Genomic DNA, 15,658 nt, shown 5'->3' with positions numbered 1-15,658 from the left:
ATGTTCCTGTCAAGCTTCTATAATGAAACTCCCCGTTAGATTTATTTGGAACACTTAGGATTGTGCAAAAGAGTTCAATTCATTTACACCTTATAACACTTTGTACATTCTGACATTTCAATATGAATTTGTGAGAAACTGAGAATGACACAAAAGCCTCCCAAAAAAAGCACACACACACCCACACCCACACTTGAAACATTAACATTAAAAATATGGCACAAGCAAAATGGTTTCAATCCACTTTTTTAATCTACAGAGTTTTTGAAAAACTATATGTTAAAGGGAGGGTAAGCGCGTTATGTAGGGGTGGAGCCTTTAATAAGCTTCTCTCTTGCATTTTGATGGAAGATAAAATTCAGAGAGAAGCTTACTATTTTTGACTTGTATATGGATTTAAAAAACAAGTAATTTGATCTAAACAGATCCATGATAATTATGATGTGGAACTCATAATTTTTCCAAAGACCTATTCGCTTTTAAGAATTTAAGAGAAAAAATATCATACTTTTACTGCGCATCTCCTCGTCATCACTAGACATATCATCTGGTAACAATTTAAGAGTTAATTTATTAGAAATTGAGACTATATAGGGAAGTCTACTCTTGTGTGTTAGAAGAAACTTACCGTAATTTACTCTCACTAACCCACCACAGGGCTCCCAGCGCTTAGTGCACAAAAAATAATAGGTATTATAGGTCTAAAAGGCTAAAATTATAGGATATATATAGGTCCAAAAATCATCAATTTATAGGTTCAAACTTATGTTATGTAAATTTTATACGTTTAAAATTACGAATTATTGGAGTTTTACAGGAAGTATATTATATATTCGAGAGTAGACTACTTTTAAACATATTTATAAAAATATGATCATTATTTAATTTACTTGCGACTAGTAGTTAATAGTGTAGCAACTAAACTATTTACCATGCATTACTTTGGACTAATTCAGGGTTACCACGAAATTTTCAGATTCAAATTCCCTAACTTTTTCAGGTTTTGTCGGACTTTTATTACGATTTTCCCTGACATGTTTAGGCCCATCAACTGTCATTATTCTAACTAGGGCCGTGCAGACTATTCGTTACTATTTGGTCGGACCAAATAATTTGGTCAAAATTGACGTTTACTATTCGCACCGACGAATCGAATAATAATTTTCAAAATTCTAGAATACCAAATAATGAGCTTCGAAAAACCGACTATTCTATAGCGGATAAAACAATTTGAAAGTAAATGTTTTTAACAGTCTATTGACCAAATTATTTGGTATTCGCAACCAGTTTTTGAATTTTTCTGTTGATTTTGTGAATTTGAGGGCGATGTCATAGAGATAGAAACATAAATGTGAGGCTCCTATCCCTATGGGCGCTGTGATAGTGTCCGCTGGACCGTGGCCTCATTGATGACGCGACTCGGCAGACACAGCCTTAAAATTCTGACTTGGCTACTGTTAAATATTACCCGCGTTCACCAAGTCGCGTGATCAAGGAGGCTATAGATGGAATCAGCCACTCAGTCTTTAGAAGTTCATGAAAATGGATAAATCATTAAAGGTTTTAACTTAACCTTTTATGAACTTCTCGCTGCGGAGCTAACTATATTGAACTTCCTAATAATATGTCACTATAGTATACCTATTAAAAAATATAGTATCATGGAAGAGGTCATGCATTGCAAAGCGAGTAGGGATATATTGACAACTAACCTAATTTTGATTAAAATAAAACCTTTGATTCGTTCAAAAATAAGTTTTCAGCCATTCAAAAGTACCTTTCCGTGTCCCATTATTTATAAATTTGAAATTTGGTATAATAGTTTTATAGAAATTTAAATTTGGTCGAATTTTTGAACTTCACACTATTTGGTCAAATTATTTGGTCATTTTCCTATTCCGAGCCGAGAGATGGCTCCCAAAAACACTGCTATTTGGTATTCGACGAATACCTTAAAAAGTACTATTCGCACAGCCCTATAAATAACTAAACTAGAGCGTTTAAATCGCCGTAGAGCATTTAAATCGCCTTCTTGAATATATAACTTAAAACCTCTCGGAGCGAGCTCCGCGATTTTTGTGTCTGGTCAAACATAATCTCGCCAAAATATAGGTATTATAGGATAAATTTACGAATTATAGGTTTTTATAGGACCATCTCAGAATTATAGGTATTTATAGGTATTATAGGTACTCTGGGAGCCTTGCCACCATCTCTCATCATCCCTTGGGGCTCATGATCTCTTATGCCTTTGACTATCTCTTGAGGTTCATTATCACTAATCATCGTTTTACGTTCATCACTAATCATCGTCAATATAACTTATCAAAAATGTCTCGTTCATTTATAATCATTTATAATGAATACGTTTCTAAAGGATATCCACCACTTTTCTAAAGGTAAAAACTACTTTTATGTCGTTTTAGAGATTCTAAAAATTCAAACTCTGAAAACAAGGGCCAAGGCTTAGCGAGTACTTTAGAAGCTTCAAAAACGTGATAAAGTTGTTCTTACCATTAGAAAATTGCTGAATATCCTTTAGAAACCTATTTGGAGCAAGATTTAATCGGATTTCATGAATTAATTCCAATAATAACGCTGAAATTGAGTCGAGTTGAGTTTATCGAGCGTTGTAGCGGGCTAAACCTTGACCAGAGAAACGAGCATGGCCATGGAGGAAGGATACGAGCTATGGGCTCTATAGGAGAGCCTGGAGGGGCCAACTAATAGGCGCGCGAGAAGCCAAAAAGGGTCACGGTGGCGCCGCCAGACGGCGAGTAAAGTAACTAAAGTTTTAATAAAAATTCAAAACCATGTCAAGAACAACAAATCGAAACATGTGGTTAATAATTGATTGCATCGCTCCTAACTCCAAAAATAAAAAAGGAAATGCTAGAGATTTGTCTTTTTTCCGATTTCCCAAAAATACCTGTTTTTTCACACGTTATAGAGCCATAATTTGTTTGAACTTTAGTTACTTTACTCGCCGTCTGGCGGCGCCACCGTGACCCTTTTTGGCTTCTCGCGCGCCTACTAGTTGGCCTCTCCTATAGAGTCCAATAGAGTTCCCTGTTGGAAACCAATTGGAAATGAAAAGGACTTTAATTTGAAAACATGACCAATACATGTCCAATAGAGTTCCCTATTGGAAACCTATTGGGAATTAAAAGGAACTTAATTTGAAAACATGACCAATACATGTCCAATAGAGTTCCCTATTGGAAACCTATTGGGAATTAAAAGGAACTTAATTTGAAAACATGACCAATACATGTCCAATAGAGTTCCCTATTGGGAATTAAAAGGAACTTAATTTGAAAACATGACCAATACATGTCCAATAGAGTTCCCTATTGGAAACCTATTGGGAATTAAAAGGAACTTAATTTGAAAACATGACCAATACATGTCCAATAGAGTTCCCTATTGGAAACCTATTGGGAATTAAAAGGAACTTAATTTGAAAACATGACCAATACATGTCCAATAGAGTTCCCTATTGGAAACCTATTGGGAATTAAAAGGAACTTAATTTGAAAACATGACCAATACATGTCCAATAGAGTTCCCTATTGGAAACCTATTGGGAATTAAAAGGAACTTAATTTGAAAACATGACCAATACATGTCCAATAGAGTTCCCTATTGGGAATTAAAAGGAACTTAATTTGAAAACATGACCAATACATGTCCAATAGAGTTCCCTATTGGAAACCTATTGGGAATTAAAAGGAACTTAATTTGAAAACATGACCAATACATGTCCAATAGAGTTCCCTATTGGAAACCTATTGGGAATTAAAAGGAACTTAATTTGAAAACATGACCAATACATGTCCAATAGAGTTCCCTATTGGAAACCTATTGGGAATTAAAAGGAACTTAATTTGAAAACATGACCAATACATGTCCAATAGAGTTCCCTATTGGAAACCTATTGGGAATTAAAAGGAACTTAATTTGAAAACATGACCAATACATGTCCAATAGAGTTCCCTATTGGAAACCTATTGGGAATTAAAAGGAACTTAATTTGAAAACATGACCAATACATGTCCAATAGAGTTCCCTATTGGAAACCTATTGGGAATTAAAAGGACCTTAATTTGCAAAAATGACCAATACATGTCCAATAGAGTTCCCTATTGGAAACCTATTGGATATGTAATGGTCTTGAAATGGCAAGAAACCCCAATTCATTCCCAATAGAATTTCCAATCGGATGGTTATCGGAATGAAATGGACTTCTATTGGCAGATCATTTCCTATAGGTCGCCAATAGAAATCTTCAAACACCAATAGGATCGAATTTGTCACCGATTGGTTTCCAATCATTTTTTCCACTAGGGATTTCATTAACAAACTAACTTTATAAGGGAAATCGAATAAGGAAAGAAGGCGGGAAATTTCTTCAAATTCGTCTGCTTTAATACGTTACCAAGCCGGACGCCACTAAGTGTATTAGATTACAGCAAACCATTTTTTTGCATAAGGCCGCCATTTTCAAAGGTTTGCTTCCAAAATACTAATTTGCATAAAATCTGTAAACCTTTTCTTGCATAAGGCCAGTATTTTCAATAGTTTTTCAGCTAATATACTAAATTACATAAAATTCACCTGCAAACCTCCCCATGCAAAATTCCGCTAATTTGAAAGTTTGCCACAATAATACTAATTTATATAAATTTACCTAAAACTCGATGAAACTCATGGTTTTTTCAATGAAACCTGTTAATTTATTTACGCTCCTAATTTAGCGAATAATTTTAAACCATAATATCAAGGGCATGATCAAGGGTTTCTCAAGTTTCAAACCAAATTTGTATGTTGCATAAATTTTACAAAACATGCAAAAGAACTCGATGATGCTATTGGTTTTTCCAAAGAAACCTATTAAGAAACTTGTTAAACCCTTGTGATATTATGGCTTAAATTATTCGCTAAATTAATATTGTAAATAAGTTAAAGTTAATGGGTTTCCTTGAAAAAACCATCGATTTTTCGGTAAATTTATGCAAACTAGTATTCTTGTGGAAAACTTATGAAATTAGCGGCCTTATGCATGAAAAGGTTTGTAGAATTTATGCAACTTAGTATTTTGGAAGCAAACCCTTGAAAAAGGCGGCCTTATGCAAAAAATCTAGTTTGCTATAAACTTGGGCAATTTAGTGGCATCCGTTATCGGACCGCCATTTTAGGCGCAAATGATTGTGGAAAATGGGTAGGCAGCATCGACGGTGTTGTGTCAAAGATTGTATAGGCGAAAGGCGTAGTAAAAACGCAACAGGGGAGACTCGCGAAATTAGATTTTTTTGTATTCCGTGCGTATTACGTGGTCAAGGCAACGTAACTGAAGAATTAACAACTCAAAGACGGGCCCAATGGATATCGAAGCTAAGGCTTAACGTTCCCTCTGAGGATTTACCCAAATTAAAAGTGTGCTCGAGGCATTTTTTTTCGGGTAAAAGTATAAAATTATGGTTTCAATAAGTTATGTTAAACTTTACACATTTCTAGGCGAACCAGCCAAACTTTATGATAAGACAAACCCTGATTGGTTACCATCATTCGATGATGTTAGTAACCAGTCAACGTCAAATACTTTTGCAAAAGTGGAACGTTTTAAAAGAAGTGTAAAACGGTCCAGGTTACAATTTTTAACGCCAACTACATCAACGCCTCTGGAGAAACGTCCTCGTTTTGGTAGCATAAATCATAGCTTTGACAAACCCACGGAACCTGAGGAAACCGACATTTGCAGGCAAAAAGAAGTTTTGAGTGTAACAGAACCCTGTTTAGTTGATTTTTGCGGACAAACTGAGTTTGGTGGAAAAAATTCCTGTGTACATACTGAGTTCCGTGGAATAGATTTTTGTGGACAAACTGAGTTTGGTGGAAAAGATTTCTGTGCTCAAACTGAATTCCGTGGAATAGATTTCTGTGGTCAAACTGAGTTTGGTGGAAAAGATTTCTGTGGTCAAACTGAGTTTGGTGGAAAAGATTTTTGTGGTCAAACTGCGTTTGGTGGAAAAGATTTTTGTGGATAAACTGAGTGTGGTGGAAAAGATTCTTGTGTACACACTGAGTTTGGAGGAAAAGATTTCTGTGGTCAAACTGAGTTTGGTGGAAAATATTTTTGTGGATAAACTGAGTGTGGTGGAAAAGATTCTTGTGTACACACCGAGTTTGGTGGAAAAGATTCCTGTGTACACACTGAGTTTGGTGGAAAAGATTCCTGTGTACACACTGAGTTTGGCGGAAAAGATTCCTGTGTACACACTGAGTTTGGTGGAAAAGGTTTTTGCGGACAGACTGAATTCCGTGGAATAGGTTTTTGCGGACAAACTGAGTTTGGTGGAAAAGATTCCTGTGTACAGACTGTGTTTGGTGGAAAAGTTCTGTGTACAGACTGAATTCCGTGGAATAGGTTATTGCGGACAAACTGAGTTTGGTGGAAAAGATTCCTGTACAGATGGATATTCACAATCAATTTTAAAATTCTGCCCTAAATTTGAAGCGGAAAGTTTAGAAATTTCAAACTCCAACGTCATTAAACCAAGGCTTAATCTTATTCATGACTCCATGACACAAAAATGACTCATAATAAACTAACTGTGTTGAGAAATGAATCTTTATTAATGAATAAAATAAAATACATGTTGGTCTACGTTTTTTCTTTTAACTTTTATGAATATAACAAATTAAATATATGGTAATAATATAATATACATGGTTCAATTTTGATCTTCAGTTGGTTCTTTTAGGCCTAATAATTTTTCATCTGGAGCGTACAGTTTCCTCTTTAAACTTTTCTTCCCCTTTTTGCCAGCCTTTGTTAAGGGTTCTGGAATTTCGCTTTTAAGATTACTTGTATTTGGAATCTGTTCGCGTTTGACCTCGAGTTCGTTCATTTCGAACACTCGCTGTTGCTCAGCGTCTTTTAAGCCTTGGACTTCGAGTTTCAAGTTTTTATTTTCGGACATTAGAGAGTTAATTTTGTTTTGCATATTCATCATCCTTGATCTAAATTATTATGAAATTAGTTTGTATCAAAGGTATATAGATATAAAAACAAAAAGTACACTTCGATCGGTTAAACTTTCTCGCGCCCTGTAATTCTGATTCCCACCCGTGACCAGTGACCACTGACCAGTCTGGGAAATAATATTCTTTTAAACTAGTCCTTGGGACCAGTGACCCCACTAGTGTCCGAATTTCCGAAATAATAAACTGGTCCCCGCCTTTGTTCTCGTATAGATTTGCAATCAATAAACTGGTCATGGGGGCCAATAACCCTCACTTTTTGAATTTAAACAAACTGGTTTTGGACCAGAGGAAGTGTGCTGCTATTTCCCAGGCTAGTGTGGGAAATAAGGCGGTGGCACAGGGCAAATGACCAGTTTGGTCTAGTTTAAATATTAAATCTGGAGAGGGGGGTCAGTGGTCCAAGGGACCAGTAAGAATATTCAAGGGTAACCAGAGTCCACACATTAAAGTTCTTACATTTAAATTATCTACTTCTTTAGCTTAGCTGACGACGCGCCCTGGTCAATGGTCATGGACCAGTTTATTTATTTAAGGCCAAGGGGTCGCTGTTTAAAAATCCTTATTTCCCACCCTGTTACTATAAGCCTATGACGTCAAGAAAGCTCTTCTCTGATTGGCTAGTTCCTGAAAGGGGTTGAGCAGAGTGTAGTTTGCCTCTCAGTTTACACTTCGTTTACAGCTAAAGGCAGCTAGGGAATTGTTAATGAAGTGTACTTTTGTTTTTATATCTGTACACTTTTGTTAGTGCGCGCTGTTTTACCTAATTCCTTCATTGCCAATGTTATTTTTATAGGCGAAACATTTCTCCTCCAACTTCGCAATACATTCATTACTTTTGCGTAATTCACTGGATTTTTCTAATAATTGAGTTTTAAAATCCTGTTCTTTAGTTTCCATCAATTTCAAAATATCACGTTTTTCGGCAAGGGCTTCTTCGAGTTTCTCTTTCAGAAGTGAAATCTGGCGTTGAGTGTCTTCGATACTACTTTCCTAATATTTACGATAATAATGCTTAGAACATTACCTAGAAAAATAGCCCACTAAATCACGCGCAACACGACGCAATCTGCTCACGTTATATAGCGTGATCGAGTGGGCTATACTAGAAAACTAGCTTTTTCTATTGGAAGAAGCACGGGAAAATGTTAGGTTTGGTGTATAAATATACTATTACACCAAACCTAACCTAACCTATCCCGTCGTTAGCTCTATTCATAGCCCACTCGATCCGCGGTCACGGACGCAAGCTACTCTTGCAGCAGCTACTACGCAGCTTGCGTCTTCAAGTGCGTGATCGAGTGGGCTACACTAGAAACTAGCTTTTTCATTTGGAAAATGCACGGGGAAATGTCTTCATAATATACTATTACACCACACCACACCAAACCAAACCAAAACTAACCTATCCCGTCGTAAGCTCTGATCACAGCCCACTCGATCCACGCTCAAGAACGCAAGCTGCTCGCGCTGTAGCTACAGAGCGAGCAGCTTGCGTCGTCAAGTGCGTGATCGAGTGGGCTATGCTCTAGTCTGCCCTAAACCATGGATAAAGGATGCGCATCTCACGCTATTGGATAGGCAACTCCCTATCTCCAACGGCAGCTTATTCTGTATATACTCTGTTCCAGCTTCGGTTGTAACAAGAGTATATACAGAATAAGCTGTAGTCCAAGATAGGGAGTTGCCTATCCTGTAGAGTGAAAAAAAATTCAGGCTCACGCGCATTCTTTATCCATGCCTAAACTATCACACCATAGGCCTACAATGGGGATGGTTAGGTTTTAGACTAATCCCCAACAGGTCCGTTAATTAATATAACTTACCTCTACTTTTAACTTTAATTCAAAATCTTTCACTTTCTCCAGCTGTAACGTCAGATTTTCCTTCAATTTTTCATTTTCTTCTTTCAATTCCATTGACTCTTTCTCACGAACTTTATTACGATCCTAAAATTTTGAAAAGGAAGTTTCGTTGTGCAATTTAGTGACTACCATAAGTTTACAAGATATGTTCCATTGGTTGGTTACTGAGAGCCTGTCATGAGGTGACGTAAGTCATAGATTCTCGTAAAGCTACGCCCAGTAGTGAGGCGCTGTCAAAGGCTTAGAACAGACTAAATGGGAAGATGGACTGCATATCTTATAAACTTTATGTCACTATTAACTTACCGCAATCTCATTCAAGTCATCGAATTTTGATTGCAAATCCTCAATTATATTCTTCAAGACACTATTTTCCTTAAAGAAATAATCTTCAGCGTTGCATCCCTTGTTAGAATCATTTTCTTCCAGTAAATCACAAAGTTTCAAAGTTTCTTCCCGAATCTTATCATTATATTTTTTCCAGTCATTAAGATCCTCAAACAACTCTCCTAAATCTATTTTGATCACGTTTTTGGAACGTTCTTTATCCGATGAATTTGCCATTTTTAGACAATTAAAACTTAAAATTGTTTGATATTCGCCTTTTGAGTAACTTCGAAACGTGAGTGTCAGTTTTAGAACAAACCTGCCCGGTAAAATTGAAAAAAACGGGCCTAAATCTTTTATTTTACTTTTGGTTCAGTTCAGTTCAGTTCAGCTGTAGCACGCTATTTCACGCTCCTGTGCTCAATGCTCATAGCCCACGTTTATTAATTTTAAATATATGGTGGTAAGGTTAAGCACTGAATTAACTTGAGGACATAAGGTTTGGACATGGATGAAGAATGCGCGTGAATAAATTTGTTTTCAGTAGTAGGCAGGCAATTTCACACGTATTTTAAACTAAGGCCTAGAGGTCCGTGCACTCGAGCTAAAAAACTCGCCGATATTTTAAATCCTGGAAATACTGAAGTTTATTTTCTCTTATCAGCACGCACAAAGCTAGGTTACATAGAGACCTGGGTTTGCGCGTGCTGACAACCGATGTTGTAACAGAGTATATACAGAATAAGCTGTCGTTCGAGATAGGGAGTTGCCTATCCTATAGCGCGAAACAAATTTCACGCTCACCCGCATTCTTTATCCATGGTCCAGATATTGTCTCATTTATTTTAATTATCCACTTCTTTAGTTTAGCAGACGACGCGCCCCGGTCAGTGGTCATGGAGCAGTTTATTTATTCCAGAACAGGGGGGGTCGCTGGCAGGGTGGGAAATAAGGATTTTTTTGAAACTAGACATTGGGCCAGCGACCCCCCTGGCCTGGAATAAATAAACTGGTCTATGACCATTGACCAGGACGCGTCGTCTGCTAAAATAAAGAAGTGGATAATTAAAATAAATGAGATAATATTTGGACCTTGGATACCCTTGAATTTTATAAGTGGTCCCGTGGACCACTGACCTCCCTCCGATTTAATTTTAAACTGGTCATTTTCCCTGTGCCACCGCCTTATCTACCACGCTGATCACTGGCCCAATGTCCTGTTTTAAAAAAACTCTTATTTCCCACCCTGCACAGTTTCCAAACAAGTATAGAGACAAAATAGCAAGAATATATATTTAGCATGAGCGAGAATGGGAATATGCATCACCATCTTTGTGTCGTTACTTTCGCTGTAACATGCGGCCTGGCTGCTGTTTAGCTCGTGTTCGCGCGGGTATTTAGTTTAATTTAACGAAGTTCTTGCGTTAATTGCAATCAAAAATGGTTTCCTGCCTTGTTAAGAAGTGTTCAAACCATTCCGGTCGTAAGTCGCAAAAGAAAGTTTCGTTTTATTCAGTTCCAAAGATAATCGAAAACCAATGTTCAAAAACCAAGGCCGTTTCTTCAAAGAGAAGATCGGCCTGGTTAAATGCTATTGAAAGACCTGATCTTCTTAAATACAGTGGAAGATATATGAGTAGAATATGTTCGGAACATTTTATAACAGGTATGTAGTATTACACGCAAGGAGGATTCATACCATTTGCACCAGGAGACCAGGCAACCTAGAGCGTAAAATAGCAGACGATTTTACTTTCTAAGTCGCCTGGCCTCCTAGTTTTAATGGTAGGAATCCTCCATGCCTCTAAACATTTCACGTAAACCCTTTGGGGAAAAACTTTACCTGGCACATTCAAAATAGAGTTTTTCCAATAAATATCATTTCTTGGAAGTTAATTATATGATATTTCTTGGAAGTTAATTATATGATAATTAATTACATTTAGGTCGCGGAAACTATTTCAATCAATATTTACATGACTATAGATAGTTTTCACACATGGAGGATTCATACCATTTACACCATTAGGCCGGGCTATCTGGCGGACAAAAGTCCGTCTACTTTTGTCCTCCAGATCAGTGTTGTTCTAAGTGGCACAATTGTGCCTTTTCGGCACATTTTAAGATCTTCAGCACCGAAAGTACATTTGGCCTGTTTAAAGCACATTTTCAAATTTCATTTTTAACATTAGCGTCTATGGGACGAAAATTCCGCCACTAGGTGGGACCAAAAGCCTTTCGTTGGGGGGGGACGGAAATTTTCCTACCCCCAGGGGGGGAAAGGCACATTTTGAAAAAAGCTTCCATTGGATCAGCACATTTTACTATTGGGGAAAGCACCTTTCCAAAAGTCGAAGGAACAACACTGCTCCAGATAGCCCGGCTTCCTGGTGTAAATGGTATGAATCCTCCATGTGTGAAAACTATCTATAAAAACGCGACCAGTTCCTTCTTCCTTGCCACCAAATACCATAAAGTATCTAAAAATATAACCTAACCAAACCTAGCCTAAACAAACCTAGCCCAACCAAACATAGCCCAACCAAACATAGCCCAACCAAACCTAGCCCAACCAAACCTAGCCTAACCAAACCTAGCCTAACCAAACCAAACCTATAATATGAAGGGTAAAATATAGAAAAACGTGGAAAATATACATTTTAATTAATGTCCGCACCTTAATTTTAACAAACTATCCTACAATTAACATTGAATAAATGATATTTATTGAAAAAACTGTATTTTCAATGTGCTAAGGGCTAAAGTAAAGTTATTAATTGACACTTTTTTTAATTTAATATTAGGAGCACCCGCTGCTCTAATGGATGTAAACAACCCTGATTGGATTCCTACTCAGAAATTGGTTCATGTAAAACCAGTGTCCAAGACTAAACTGTTATCGTCAGTCGAAAGACACGAACGAGCTGTACAACGTTCTCGACGAAAGATAATATTAGAGAGTCGAGGTTCATGCTTGTCAAATTTGTCCGCTAAAACGGTCGAAACCGCGTTGGTAGACTCATCAAAGTCGGATGATAAATGTAGCCAAATGCAAATGACAGATAATTGTAATAATGATTTGGAAATCACGAACGATGCACCCTCGACTTCTTTGGTGGATTCCTCCGTATCAAATTATCAAGATGATGAGGCAATTAGAGAAATTGAAATTTTAAATGCGTTGGAAAATATGGATTTGCCAGTGATTCAGGATGATTACTCCACCGAAAACTTGGACTATTCTTCCGAAGTCGCAAGAAAATTTAATGAAAATAATCAAGCAATGCCTAAAGCAGACTTTTCTTTGAGTGCAAAGAAGCCAAGTGTAAGGGAAATGTGGACGCAGATTGATATTAACTTTGCAAACTCTGGAACTCAAACAATTACCGCGATAGATGATAATATTTTTAAAGAAAAGCTGCTCCCTGTTAAAGTTAATTCTAGCTGTCAAACTGACATGTCGTTTTTATTTTTGCACACGCCATCTAGTGGCGGAGCAAAAATGTTAGTCTCTATACGGGACAATTGACGAGGGAGAAGCCACTCTGTAATAAATTCTTTCTGAGGGTGGAAGATGGGAAGAGTATTACGCCGTTTAACGCGGAAATACACTCGGGATTACTTTTTACAGTTTTATTTCAATATTAGAACGGATTAAAGGCATATCTCCCGAATTTACGGCAATAAAACCACCAAAAAGGTAATACCGGGGGAATACGCCAGTGCCTGATCCCTCGAATGGCGTGCGTTTCTAGTTGTCGAGGGGAAAGCCGCTCCGTAATAAAGTCTATCTGAGCGTGTACGATGGGAAGCGTATTACGCTAGTTGCGTGATCCCTCGAATGCCGAGCGCTCTCGCGGGGTGCGGGTTAGTAACCTCGTATTGGCGCGGCTCTAGAGACCGCGCGCGTTATCAGGGGTATTATGTACGTAGGGAACCTCGTATTTTTAGCTTAAGATGATACTGAGAATAAACGAAGGAGAGATCTCTGGTCTAAACACGCCAGATTTTACGGTAGACCGGGAGTATGTACGCGGGACGACGGCAATGCTATAAGCCTTTGCTTAACTGAATTTATTCAGGTAGTATTTATGAAATATTAATTAAAAGACGCAGTAATTGGCCCGATTAGTGAAATCAATTGTCGGTAAGTGTATACAAATGGCCAATTGAGTTAAGTTCCTATATAGAAACTAGTTCAAATAAAACGAAAATTATCAAATCTTAACTGAATTTCCTACTTAGATTTAAATATCAATTTTTCAAGCTAAGTATAATTTTTGTAGACACTGCGATTAATTGTATTTTTTACTAAACATTGTGATTAATGTTTAGAGCTCGGCATTATCTATCCATTATCCACAAGTTGGTGGATAACCGATTATTTATAAACAAAGTTGTGGATTATAATACGATTTAGCATGTGAGTTATGTGGATAATTTTCGAGTATAGATGAAGATAAAATAACTTGGATAATGGATAGATAATGCCGGGCTCTAAACGTTGTGATTAATGTAACTTTAGTAAATAAATCATTAATAATGATTTATTTACTAAACAATGTTATTAAGGCTTAGTTTAGAGCCGAATATCAAATCTTAACTGAATCTCCTACTTAGATTTAAATATCAATTTTTCAAGCTAAGTATAAGCCCTGAAAATTTAATGACAAGTGTGTTACAATCGATTATATCCAAAAATGGTTAAAAATGTTCATAATTAATTAGTTTTATAAAAAAAATTATTTTAGTACTTTCACTCCCTTTTCAAGATTGAACGTATTGCTTAAACATTACGCTAAAAATCTTATAATTAAACAAAATTATAGTCATAGCCCTTAGAAGATTGCGTCAAGTGAAGTTCCGATTTAATGTTATAAACAGACTAGGATCGTTAGCCGATATCGTAAATTAACCGATGTCAATATCAAAGCTTAACTGAAACACGGATACCAATTTTTTTAACTCATTAATCTAAAATAAAAATATAATCTTTCATATTTAAAAAAATATTCAGGTAGTATTTATAAAATATTAATTAAAAGACGTAGTAATTGTCTAGATTAGTAAAATCCATTATCGGTAAGTGTACTCATACAAATGGCCATTTGTTTAAAGTTCCTTTATAGAAACTAGTTCAAAAGAAACGAAAATTATATTTATATTTCTGCTTTAATATCACAAAACGTTAACATTTCTATTTTGGAATAGAAAAACTTCGGGAATTAAGCAAAGAAGCTGCCAATTTTGCTGTCAGAAAATAATAAAATTCATCTTCTTTTGAAACTTAACCTGAGAAATTTAAATTAGAGAATAGCTTGATATCTTTTCCAGTGGATAATTGTTTGATATTGATATTTTCGTTTCATTGATTTTAAATAAATTGGTATTGACATCGGTTAATTTACGGTATTGGCTAATTGATCATCACTAATAGTTTAAATAATTTCAATTAAACGGTTCAAAACCCTCAGGAAAAGCTTAGTTTTATAATGAATAAAATTCTAATTTTAAAGTAATAAATTAATTTATCGTAGGTAATTAATTTACTGCCTTAGTGTAATTTATGCTGAAATAAAATTATGCAATGAAAGAGGAAGTGACGTACATTTGGGTAAGTGTTTCGCGGGAGATTCAAATGTCGATTTGGGTTAAAGAAATAAGAGAATAATTTGAGATGGTGAAATGTTTGGCGGGAGATTCAAATGTCGATTTGGATTTGGGTTAGAGAATAAGGTTTTAAGCTCTCTCTCTCTCCTTATGGAACCAACCCTAAATGTTTACATTTGGATTTGGGTATTTAATCATTGAAATTTTTAGAGAATAGTGACCCTGGATACATTTCAAGTGTTCCGCTTATTTCCGCTCTCGCGAATTTCCAGGAGGCTCAAAGTATTTGACTTATTTCCGCCCCAATTCAACCTTTTCTAGCTGTGATTTATTTCGTCGGTTTTATTTTAAGCAGGGACGGAAATAAGATAACTTTGAGACACTTATAGGGGTCACTGCCTCACTGGACCAATGTCCTATAAATTGATTGGGTGTGCAAAAATGTCCTGGTTGCTGGACCAGCTTGTTTAAATAAAGAACTTTATCCTTTTCTACATAGTCAGGATTATTTTTTTTAGGTCTCATAATGAAATTTTATTCGCAATTTCAAACTTACAAGAGAAATCCTGACCCTGTATATCATTTTCTATGGAGTCTCTACCTAAATAACGACACAAAGATGGCGACTGTTCCCGCCTAGTAGTTTAAATTTTTGACCCTCCCTGTGGGAAAGTGGGATTACCATGGCAACCATAAGCCCTGCCCAAGCTCTCAGTTATCAGTGACAAACTTATGGAACATATCTTGGCTGCGTTCAGTAACACTCATCAGGAAAAACATCGATGTTTGGGAAAATGAAATCGGTGTTCTTT

General features: G+C 36.4%; 3 protein-coding genes across 4 annotated transcripts; 2 read left to right on the top strand and 1 right to left on the bottom strand.

The window, feature by feature from the left end:
* Positions 1-4,971: 4,971 nt before the first annotated feature.
* Positions 4,972-6,667, top strand: LOC149629097 (uncharacterized). Its single transcript, XM_089851486.1, has 2 exons — positions 4,972-5,461; positions 5,518-6,667. Exons 1-2 carry the CDS (start codon positions 5,218-5,220, stop codon positions 6,045-6,047), a joined length of 774 nt encoding a protein of 257 aa, XP_089707612.1. The 5' UTR covers positions 4,972-5,217; the 3' UTR covers positions 6,048-6,667.
* LOC149629096 (uncharacterized) lies at positions 6,614-9,473 on the bottom strand. The gene is made up of 4 exons (XM_089851477.1): positions 9,216-9,473; positions 8,871-8,993; positions 7,808-8,037; positions 6,614-7,023 (listed from the first exon to the last, which is right to left on the bottom strand). Exons 1-4 carry the CDS (start codon positions 9,471-9,473, stop codon positions 6,735-6,737), a joined length of 900 nt encoding a protein of 299 aa, XP_089707603.1. The 3' UTR covers positions 6,614-6,734.
* A 1,059-nt stretch (positions 9,474-10,532) lies between these two features.
* Positions 10,533-15,344, top strand: LOC149629095 (uncharacterized). 2 transcript variants are annotated; one of them, XM_089851479.1, is made up of 4 exons: positions 10,595-10,719; positions 10,791-10,902; positions 12,041-12,698; positions 15,309-15,344. In XM_089851479.1, exons 2-4 carry the CDS (start codon positions 10,869-10,871, stop codon positions 15,319-15,321), a joined length of 705 nt encoding a protein of 234 aa, XP_089707605.1. In that variant the 5' UTR covers positions 10,595-10,719; positions 10,791-10,868; the 3' UTR covers positions 15,322-15,344. The 2 variants fall into 2 exon arrangements, with proteins under 2 accessions (XP_089707604.1, XP_089707605.1); XM_089851478.1 differs by having other exon boundaries at positions 10,533-10,902.
* Positions 15,345-15,658: the final 314 nt, after the last annotated feature.

The sequence above is a fragment of the Phalangium opilio genome, unplaced genomic scaffold (assembly GCF_054372755.1).
Source record: "Phalangium opilio isolate 3A_F unplaced genomic scaffold, DU_Popi_V2 ptg000105l_1, whole genome shotgun sequence".
Taxonomy (NCBI): Eukaryota; Metazoa; Arthropoda; class Arachnida; order Opiliones; family Phalangiidae; genus Phalangium; species Phalangium opilio.
This window is presented reverse-complemented; position numbering and strand designations above follow the sequence as displayed.

Excerpts from the sequence above, each read along its gene's own strand:
- LOC149629096 (XM_089851477.1), bottom strand. The coding sequence starts at position 9,473 with ATGGCAAATTCATCGGATAAAGAACGTTCCAAAAACGTGATCAAAATA. Across the intron at positions 8,038-8,870 it reads AATTAAAGTTAAAAGTAGAG|GAAAGTAGTATCGAAGACAC; the intron begins GTAAGTTATATT and ends CGTAAATATTAG. Across the intron at positions 7,024-7,807 it reads ATTGGCAATGAAGGAATTAG|ATCAAGGATGATGAATATGC; the intron begins GTAAAACAGCGC and ends ATAATAATTTAG.
- LOC149629097 (XM_089851486.1), top strand. The coding sequence starts at position 5,218 with ATGGGTAGGCAGCATCGACGGTGTTGTGTCAAAGATTGTATAGGCGAA. Across the intron at positions 5,462-5,517 it reads CTCGAGGCATTTTTTTTCGG|GCGAACCAGCCAAACTTTAT; the intron begins GTAAAAGTATAA and ends ACACATTTCTAG.
- LOC149629095 (XM_089851478.1), top strand. The coding sequence starts at position 10,677 with ATGGTTTCCTGCCTTGTTAAGAAGTGTTCAAACCATTCCGGTCGTAAG. Across the intron at positions 10,903-12,040 it reads TTCGGAACATTTTATAACAG|GAGCACCCGCTGCTCTAATG; the intron begins GTATGTAGTATT and ends ATTTAATATTAG.